Source organism: Rhincodon typus, chromosome 9 (assembly GCF_021869965.1).
Source record: "Rhincodon typus isolate 14 chromosome 9, sRhiTyp1.1, whole genome shotgun sequence".
Lineage (NCBI taxonomy): Eukaryota > Metazoa > Chordata > Chondrichthyes > Orectolobiformes > Rhincodontidae > Rhincodon > Rhincodon typus.
Genome location: NC_063340.1, coordinates 35,960,102 through 35,971,162, shown reverse-complemented (window position 1 = coordinate 35,971,162; position 11,061 = coordinate 35,960,102). Strand labels below are relative to the sequence as shown.

Sequence of the window (11,061 nt, the reverse complement as noted above, 5' to 3'; positions counted from 1 at the left end):
AGACCCTTCTTCTCCATTTCTGAAGAAGGGTCTAGGCCCGAAACGTCAGCCTTCCTGCTCCTCTGATGCTGCTTGGCCTGCTGTGTTCGTCCAGCTCTACACCTTTATTGGTCTTTCATTTGTGTCCTTGATCAGAATGTAAGTTTGCAAGGTGAATGGGCACTTTTTAGTAAGATTGAAAAAACTAAATAAAATAAAAGGAGAGTGGATAGAACCACAGATCAGTTGGAGGTTTAGATGTGTAAGTGGGATAAATTAATAGAAATGCAAACTTTTTAGAGAGCAGTTAGATAATAAAGTAGATCAGAAGTGAGGCAATACAACAATGCTGGCTATGAGGCCACCTGTTTTGTTGATATCAGTCTAATGCTTGTGTTATTTTAGAGATTGCTAGGCTGCAGAGTGATAGTGGGAGAGTGAAAGATACCTGGATCAGCTATAAAATATGGATGTTACCCACGCTCAGTGGTTCCACTGGTTCAATGCATTGTGGTTATTGAACTCCAATCCAGCCTGACTCCACTGCAGCATTGAGCAGGTGCTATATGTTCTGGGGTAGCATGGTTCAGATGGGATGTTAAACTAAAGAGTCCATCTCCCCTCTCAAGTTAATATAAAAGATCTTACAAGATTATTCAAGGTAACATGGGGAGTCCTCATTGTTGTAATAGCTTTCAATCACCTTCAACTAAAATCAGATTATTTCATTACTTATCCCATTGTTGTTTATAAGACTTTGTTGTGCGTATATTGGCAGCTGCTTCTCTCTCCAATACAGCCATTGAGAAAACTGTTTTGTTTCTGTTTCTTGTGCTTCCATTGTACAGATTGGATAAGCAATTTGCAAGAGCAGTCATTCCATATAATGCTTGTTGTTGAAGAACTTGATGAAGTAAGTTGTTTTGATTGACAATTGTATAATTTCCTCGTATATTCATTTCAATGTGTCGTTTAAACTCTATTGTGTTTTACGTAGCTACTAACCTGTAATGTAAAGCAATATAGACATTTGGAACATAATTGCCCAAATCATGCAGTCTAAGGCTCATTGGAGTTTTGACGTACAAAAATAGATGTGCAAAGAGACGCTGTGGGGAGTCATGACGCATGGTCCTATGTGAGAATGGACTGGGAAATTTCAACTTCCAATGGCAATTCCCATGTACTTTGGAATCCTCTGTGAACTGAGGAGTTATAATGTGAATCCTCACCCAGGAAATATTACATAGAAAGTAAACAGGTCGAACTCCTGGGCAGTTACAAAACTGACCTCACAATCAGTCATGTGGGGCCAAAGAGATGTTCAAACAGATGTTCACCTGCACATCTGCTAACGTGGTATACTGTATCCTCTGTTCCCATTGTGGCCTTCTCTACATTGGCGAAACCAAGCGGAGGCGTGGGGACTGCTTTGCAGAACACATGCTCAGTTTGCAACAGACAACTACACCTCCCAGTCGCGAACCATTTCAACTCCCCCTCCCATTCCTTGGACGACATGTCCATCCTGGGCCTCCTGCATTGCCACAATGATGCCACCCGAAAGCTGCAGGAACAGCATCTCATATTTTGCTGGGGAACCCTGCAGCCCAAGGGTATCAATGTGGACTTCACAAGCTTCAAAATCTCTCCTCCCCCGACTGCATCCCAAAACTACCCCAGCTTGTCCCCGCCTCCCTAACCATTCCTCCCACCTCAAGCCCCACCCCCATCTCCTACCCACTAACATCATCCCACCTCCTTGACCTGTCCGTCCTCCCTGGACCAACCTATCCCCTCCCTAACTCCCCACCTACATGCATCTTTGCTGGCTCCAACACCACCTCTTTGACCTGTCTGGCTCCTCTCCACCTATCTTCTCCTCTATCCATCTTCTATCCGCCTCCCCCTCTCTCCCTATTTATTTCAGAACCCCCTTCCCCTCCCCCATTTCTGAAGAAGGGTCTCGACCTGAAACATCAGCTTTCCTGTTCCTCTGATGCTGCTTGGCCTGCTGTGTTCATCCAGCTCTACACCGTGTTATCTCACAATCAGTCATACTAACCTCTGACTACCTCCCTCACCCTCCTGACTATGTGTGACTGCACCCTGACCACTGACTACCCCTTTCAGTTCATATAGCCCTCAACCACAACTACCTATTGAAACTCCAACTACCACTTGACTCTCTGGTTACCTCCTGGTTTTCCAATTACCTTCCTGACTATCCCCAAATCTGCAGCTGCCACAGTCTCCCTCGCCAATTGAATACCTTACAGTTCTGATTATCATTCCCACCCACCTGCTTCACATGGAAGATGTGTCTGGACCTTGGATAGTGAGGAAGGAGGAAGTAAATGAGCAGATGTTACACCTTCTATGATTGCATGGGAAGGGGCCATGGTGATGTGGGGAGGTGTTGGGAGTGTACCAGGGTGTTCCAGAAGAAATGGTCCTTGTGGAAGGCTGACAGGGGAGGGGAGGGGAATATGAATCTAGGAATGGCATCCTGCTGGAGATGGTGAGAATGGTGGTCATGATCACTTGCGTGTGGATGCTGGCAGACTGGTAAATGAGGATCAGGGGACTCTATTGTAGTTGTGGGAGTGAAGCAAAGGGGTGAGGGCTGAAATACGGGAGATGGGTTGAGCACAACTGAGGGTCCTGTCAACCATGGCTGTGAGGTATCCTCAGTTGAGGAAGAAGGTGGACATTTTGGAGACCTCCTTGTAGAAGATGGCACCATCAAAACAGATGTGATGGAAATGGAGAAAGGAATAGAGTCTTTACAGGAAGCAGGATGTGAGGATGTATAATCAAGGTAACTGTGGGAGTGACTGGGTTAGTAGTGGATATTGGAGGCCAGCCTATCCCCAGAAATGGAAACAGAGATGTCAAGAAAGGGAAGGGAGGAGTCAGAGATGGACCAAGTGAAGGTGATAGTGGAGTGGAAATTGGAAGCGAAATAGATAAATCTTTCCAATTCCAGACGAGAGAGGGAAGCAGCAGCAATGATGTCATCAATATGCTGGAGAAAGACTTGTGGGTGGAAACTGGAGTAGGACTGAAACAAGAATGTTTCAGTTACCCCACAAAGAGACAGGCATAACTCAGGCCCATGTGGGTACCCATGGCCACACCTTTGACCTGAACTTTTTTTTTGTTTGGTCTCTCTGCTGCACTTTGACTGAGCTCCCCAGAGGACATTGAACTCTGCATTTCTGATAAAGCTGGGCATGGAATATCTAGCAGGAAATATGGTCAGCAGTGAGTTATGGGACAGTTCGAGTGGAGCAGATATCCAAATTTGATAGTTGCTCCTCAAGATCTGGGCCAGTATTTTTATTGACCTTATCATTCTATATGTCCTATTTGCAGGAAGAAATCCCATTCTGGAATGATCTCATTGAATTGTATCTTAAACCTATTGAAGAAGATAAAGAAAAACAGGCAGAGGTAGCAAAGGAATTGAATACTCTCAGAAACAAGGTAAACACTTCTTGCAAGTGGCTGTTCTGAAACTCATCACTTGTTCAGTCCCAAAGGGGAAATCAGTGCTGAATTATTTTTGATTGTTGGAGGACAAAACAATGGACTGAAGGCACTGAAAAAGTTAGTCAATGTTGTGCTTTAACATTAGAAATGGTTTAAAAACCTGATCTGTTCAACTTTCTGAACACAACAGACCAGCTGGAATTTCTACATTTGCTTGACCATGGTACTAAATGCCTCCTCATTGGAAGAATGCAGAATGCATTCTAAACTAAACTAAACTAAAAGGTAAATTTTGTGTGGGTTCATTTGCAGAGTCAAACCTCACTTGGTAAGACAAAGAATTGGAGAATCACTGAGTGTTGGTTAGCACTCCCAGTAGATACAGTTCCTCTTTTTCCAGTGATTAAACTAAATCAGGAGCTCCTATTGAACTCCTACTCTCATTAATCAGGTTTACTTTTGTTACATATAGAGGTCTACAAGTATATTGTACTTGGTAAGCACTTATAATGTTGTCATTATGAATAAACTGTTGTATTCTTTTCAGGCAACTTTTCTCTTCTTCATTATTAATACACTGTGGATTGTTTCAACGTTTTTTCTACAAGCAATTGGTCCAGAGATACACATCAAGATCCCTAAAATTCTCCCAAATGGTACTGTTTCAAAAAGTGAAATTCTTACCATCGAACCACTCGGCTTCATGTTCTTGGTATCGTTCGCTGGACTGTTGGGAATTCAGTTCCTCACCATGTTGTACCACAGGTATTAATTCAAATATATTTTGCTCTCTAAACAATTAGGCCCAGGATCATATTTCTGGGTTGGATACTCTGGGTGGGAGAAATCCTGGCTGTGCGACCCCAAGTTTTAAAAATGGCTGCCCACACTTGCCATTTTTGGTCCAATGTACTACCCTATACTTATCCACCCATCCCAATGGCCTCTCGTATGTTCATGCCTCTAATCGTCTCAATACTTCATTATAGCCTTTGTGCCAACACATGCTAACTCATATACCCTCACCCTGCCTTCTATAACAATTCATCTAATATCCAGTTCTGAGGAAGGGTGACTGGACCTGAAACATTAACTCTGTTTTTTCCATTCACAGATGCTGCCAGACTTCCTGAGCTTTCCCAGCAACTTTGTTTTTGTTCCTGATTTACAACATCCGCAGTTCTTTCGGTTTTCATCTAATATCTGTCATGGGCATACCTCAAGAGTCATGCTGACAGAAAATAAATTTATGTGTCCATAGCTGATTCTCTATTGAAAGAAACATACTTTGATCAATACAAAAAATGAATTCAATACATTGACTATCTTCCAATGAATCCCTTAGATAGACAAATATTTCATTTAAGTACTCAATCCCTTAAGAAAGTAATCCCTTAGATAAACAAATACTTCTATAATCAATTGGAGCCTCTATCACAATGCTAAACAGATAGTTATCCTATTGTAACAATCATAGTTCGGGAAATCAGTAAACAGCACAAATCCTACAATGGCTTTTGTCAACAGGAGTGCTGAAATATCTAGTACAATTTCTGTTTTAATTCTCACATTCTTGTTGTCAGTTCTCGAATTCTAGAATCCCTACAGTGTGAAAGCAGACCATTTGGCCCATCGAGTCCACACCAAAGAGCATCCCACCCAGACCCACTCCCTGTAACCCTGCATTTTCCAGTGGCTACTCCACCTAGACTGCATATCCTTGGACACAGTAGGTAATTTACATGGCCAATGCACCTAACCTACACATCTTTGGACTGTGGGAGGAAACTCGAGCACCCGGAGGAAATCCATGCAGACACGGAGAGAATGTGCAAACTCCACACAGACAGTTGCCCGAGGGTGGAATCATACCCGGGTCCCTGGCGCTGTGAGGCAGCAATACTAACCACTGAGCGACCATGCCACCCCTTGACAGATTTGGCAGTCCCAATCATCATCCCAGTCATCTACAAAGTGATGGAACAGAGTGTTGACAATAATATCAATTAGCATTTGCTGTGCAATAACCTAGGTTTTGTTGCACCAGGGCCATTTAGTTCCTTACAACTTCAGTCTAAACATAGCCAAAAGAGCAGAATTCCAGAGATGAGGGGAGAGTGACTGTAAGGCTGCATTTGACTGAATCTGGCACCTAGGAGCTCTTGCAAAACTGGAGTCAGTCAGAACTGGGGGGAATCTTTGTACTAGTTGGATTCTACTAACACAAAAGAAGATGGTTGTGGTTGTTGGAAGTCAATTAGCTCAGTCCCAGGACATCACCATAGGCATTCCTGAAGGCTATATCCCAAATCTAACCATTTTTACCTGCTTTATGAATGTCCATCCCTCCATCATATAGACAGAAGTGGGCGTGTTCACTGATGATTACACAAGATTCAATAATATTTACATCTCTTCCAATACTGAATCACCTCATGTCCATATGCAGCAAATCCTGGACAAATTAGGCTTAAGCTGATAAATGGCAAGTAAGATTTGTGACAAACAATTGCCAGGCAATTATCATTGCTAAGAGAGAACCTAACCACATCCCCTAACATTCAATGTATTACCATTTCTGAAATCCTCAATGTCAACACCCTTGGGATACAATTAACCACCCTTATAAATACTCTGGCTACAAGAACAGATCAAAGATTAGGAATTCAATGAAAAGTAATTCACCTCCTTACTTCCCAAAGCCTTTCCATCCTCTACAGAGCACAAGTCAAGTGTGTGACGACATATTCACATGTTCCTGAACCTATTCCAGCAACACTTAAGAAGCTTGACAGTATCCAGGAAAAGCAGTCTGTTTGATCATCACCCCATATACCATCTTCAGTATTCATTCCTTTCATCATCAATGCATGGTAGCAGCACTATGTACAAACTACAAGATGCAGTTCAACAACTAACCAAGGCTCATTCGGTAGCACCCACTAAACAGCTGACTATTACCACCTAGAAAGGCATCAGGTGTATAGGAACACCATGATCTGCAAGATCCCCTCCCCAAAATACAGATCATCCTGACTTGAAACATTACCACTGGGCCTTCAGTGTCACTCAGTCAAAATTCTGGAATTCACTCCTGAACAGCACTGTGGGTGTTGTTACACCTCATTAACTGCTGCAATTCGAGAAGACAGATCACCCCCACATTCTCCAGGACAATCAGGGATGGGATTATAATTTTGGCTCAAGCAGCAATATCCACATTCAATGAATGAATTAATAAAATGAGTTCAGGGAGATTTTAGAAACCAGCATGCCCACTTTACACAGTCCCAAAGGAGTCCTTATGTCTTTCAAAAGGGTGCCTTACTTCCATTAAAAAGCAACTAACTCCCCCACCACCTCTTCACCTCCCCCAAAAAAGGCACCCTGGGATTAGATCCCAAGTTGTGCCTCACCACATGAAAAGTTAGTGCACTAACTATCTAAAAGGAATGCATGGAGAACAGACCTGCTTTTACCTTGTTTATTCTCCACACTCTGGATTCCACATTCCAGGGACTCCAAAATCCTATTTATTGAAGCCAGCCTGTCATTAAAACGGTCAGCTGTTTTCAGGAACCATGAATATATGAATCATAGCCTGTCCAAATCCTGCATCCCCACAAAAAAATGAGGCGCTTTAGGGCGGCACGGTGGCTCAGTGGTTAGCACTGCTGCTCACAGCACAAAGAACCTGGGTTCGATTCCACTCTCGGGTGACTGTCTGGGTGGAGTTTGCACATTCTCCCTGTGTCTGCGTGGGTTTCCTCCCACAGTCCAAAGATGTGCAGGCTAGGTGGATTGGCCATGCTAAATTGTGCGTAGTGTTCCGGGATGTGTGGATTAGGTGGGTTATAGGGGGATAGGTCTGGGTGGAATCCTCAGAGTTGGTGTGGACATGTTGGGCCAAAGGGCCTGTTTCCACACTGTAGGGGTTCTATTCTAAAAAAATGCTGATGAACTAACTTTCACTGCTGGTTTCTGGAGTGGACTTGGGATTCCCTCCACCTTTTAGTATTTTCAACATAGCAGAGACACACCATTGTCACAAAGTTCTAGGCCTTAATTCAATGTTATGGAAGTGGTAACAATTTTATTTACATCATTCTAGGATTACCACACTCATCCATTTCATAGCATATAAAGGAACTGAAATAAAACCTCAACAGAATGTTGAAAAGTATCACCAACTGGTAAGAGTAATAAATTTCATTATGCATTTTGCTGACAAGAATCAAATTTTCAGGAATATAAAGTCTTGTATCCCATCTAATAATTGCACTTAGTCACACTGACCTCGTGTCATGCTTCACTCATTGTATTTTATCATTTCAAAGCAAACCAGCAACAACTCAGTGCTGAAGATGCGAGGAGGCTTCTGGAGAACCATGAGTCATTCTTTTATATCATGCATCACTATGGCTTAATACTCCAAATATTAATCTAGAAAGAAAATTGCAGCATGTTTAATCCATATGCATTTTTATCTACAATTGGTTATCAACTTGTGGCATGGAATAAATATGTTGCTGTGAGCCTTGTAAATATAGAAACTCTCTCTCAAAATTCCTACCAGTTTCATGAGATGGTTACATTTGCACATTCATTGCCAATTAAACTAACTGCATAAAAATACACAGCTTTTTAATGATGAGATTATTGTTCTTGCATTGCCAAGTATATGACCTCTCCAGAAAGTGTTGTGGCACAATGGTAATGCCCCTACCTCTGGGCCACAACATTTGGATTCAAGTTCCATTTGCCTCACGCATATGTCATGATACATTTGAGCAGATTGAATAAAATAACGGCAACCTGTCTGGTCCAGAAAGAGAGAAACTCAAACTGTAAAAGTTGATTTCTACACATGGTAAATTATTCTAACAGATTTTTGAATATGAAATGTTATTTTTTGTTTAACGCAGTACAGTCTTTTCTTAACTCATATAATCTTTCTGTTATTTGATTTGACTTTAATTCACCATTTTTCTAATGTGTCTCTGTTTCTTTTTCAATCCTTGAAATGTTCTTGCTTCAGAAGAGAGACTATTGGTTTCACCAAGATCAAGATGCCTTCTTCTCAGCCCACTCTTGAAGTTACTTAGTCCTTTTAGCTAAAGGATGCTTTGTTCTGGAAACATCTGAGCTATTGTAAAATATTATATCCTCAAATTCACAATGAAGAACACATAGTTAGTATTTAATTGTAGAGTTAGTTTATAATGCTCTACCTGGTCAGATGAGCATTTTATTTACATCTTCTAGCATAATGATTCCTTGATGATTGGATAATAGATGGATATCCCAGGGACAGGAAATTCTCCCACCATTGCAAAACAACTTTAAAATTTCTTTCTTCTTCAAGGTGTTGTAGGACTGAGAAAGAGCATTGGCTCTTAGTAAATCATCAGTGACTATTTGTTTGCCATATCTGATTTTATTCTGCAAAGTCACTGTCATAGGAAGAGTTAGTTTTCCTTAATTTCCTGTTACTTAAAGGCGGGACTAATAGCACTCACCTATTGTTGTGAAAGTGTCACAGTAAAGTCGTGTCAGGGCAGTGGCTTGGTTAATCACAGAAATCTAGATGTTAGTGTCCAAGATGTGTCTCTTTACCTGTATCTTTCTGCCTCACTCCTAAATTGCATAGAAAAATGTGCAGTTCCTATACTTGGACTGTAGATTTTTTTAAAAAAAATGCTAGAACTGATCTGAATTGATGCAAAAACAAAGTTGCTGGAAAAGCTCAGCAGGTCTGGCAGCATCTGTGAAGGAGAAAACAGAGTTAATGTTTCGGGTCCGGTGACCCTTCCTCAGAATTGATGCAAGGTCATTTAATATCCATAAATTTATTTAAGCCTGGTTTATCTTTCAGAGATTATTTTCATGATATTCTAATTGTTAATTACTTTCAATGAACCTCTCTGGCACTAAATATTAACTGTTACAAACATGGAGTCTCATTCCTTCCAATTTTAACTGCTGTGGGCATTTTAAATACATGCACGTTTAAATCTATTTTAACTTTTCTGTTCTATCCCTCATTTCTGTCTCTCTCAATCCAATCTTTATTTTCTTCCTCATCAACATTTCTCTTTCTGTTCCTGATTTGGCTAAGAATGTCACAAATGTATTTTTTTGAGTCATTTCAATGATCATCTCACAATCCTTTAATCTAAATTGTTAAGATTTCAAACAGTTGCTTGTCTGTTTACTGAGGTCCCAGATGCCCAGTTTCTTTTGCTGCAAAGTTACAGCCTTGTGATTTTAGCAATTTACACAATAAATTATTGTGAAAATGAAGAAAAAAAGCAAAGACAAGTTTAACTAAGGGACACCCTGTTAGTTTCACTCCAACTGTAAATTTTGTCTCAATGTATTTTCAATTTTATTTTTAATCTAAGTGAATGCAATTTGATATTCCATGTACAAAAACAGAATTAAAATTGAATATTATTTAACTTTCTTTTTTTTTTAGTATAAAGATCATGAGGTGTGACGATATACAGAAGAAAAATAACCAGTCGTTGAGAAAAATCAAGCTACACCTCACCAGCGTCACACAAATATTACCATTAGCTTTGTGTGTGAAACACAATTTGATAACTACTCAGGGATATTGCAGCGAAGATCTGTGGTTCGTGTTACAAAACAGAAAAATATACAATGAGAGTTATTTTCTAGTACATCAACAGTATCCCATCGACTGTCAGCTGAGAAATTTGTTGGTATTGGACCCATTTGGAAAGAGGCACACAAGTGCCGATATGATTGGTCGTACATACGTGCATCACCCATATGTGCCCCACTCATCTCACTTCCTCTCTCAATCTGGATTCAGCTGACCAACTAGAATAACATCTAAACCAGCCATTTCTCATTTTTCCCTAGACTAGTGAGCTATCTTGAAGACATGGTGGTACCCACAGCCCTCTATCTTTGGGAAGAACAATTGACTGGCTTGGATGCTGACCTGGGCATATGATGCCATTTAGCCATTTTTGCATAGTTCTGCCACCACTCTCAACTGACATAAGCAATTTGTGCCGTACTAGCGTAACAGCCTGATTTGGGAACTATCTAGTTATTAGCCCATAAAATTCAAGTAAACATATATTTCAAGTGAGGAAACCTTTCAGAAATATTGTTGGTCTTCATATTATCAGATTTGATTAATGCTCCCTACCTCTGAACTTAATTCAACATCCTATTCATAATAAGAGAAACATTTCCATAAATTAGTGGAAACAGCTCAGGAATGAATAAGTTCTGATCTGTCTCAAGATTGGCATGCATCATAGTAAATATTTACAAGCTACTATATAATGTACTTGTGACAGTCGCTAAATTGAAGAATTGGAAAGATAATGTTAGCCATGTGCCCCATATTGCAAAACTGTAACTATATTATTTATAAGAATTTTACAGTTTTGTTATACATTGACCACAACAGAAACCTTTTCTGAAGGAGCATGCAGAGGTCCATATAATTCTTCATTCATAGAAACTAAGGGCAGGAGTAGACCATTCGGCATTGAGCCTGCTCCAACATTTAATATGATCGTGGCTGATCTCAATGTCATATTC

The 11,061-nt window shown here is 40.6% G+C and overlaps 1 protein-coding gene across 1 annotated transcript in view; it reads left to right on the top strand.

The window, feature by feature from the left end:
• LOC109912741 (chitin synthase chs-2-like) overlaps window positions 1–10,854 on the top strand; it is a 48,343-nt gene extending 37,489 nt beyond the window's left edge. The window contains exons 13-16 of the mRNA XM_048600976.1: window positions 828–892; window positions 3,358–3,468; window positions 4,022–4,239; window positions 9,953–10,854. Of these exons, the coding sequence (XP_048456933.1) occupies window positions 828–892; window positions 3,358–3,468; window positions 4,022–4,239; window positions 9,953–10,319 (761 nt within the window). The 3' untranslated portion in view covers window positions 10,320–10,854. The remainder of the gene's footprint in view (window positions 1–827; window positions 893–3,357; window positions 3,469–4,021; window positions 4,240–9,952) is intronic.
• The last annotated feature ends 207 nt before the right edge of the window (window positions 10,855–11,061 follow it).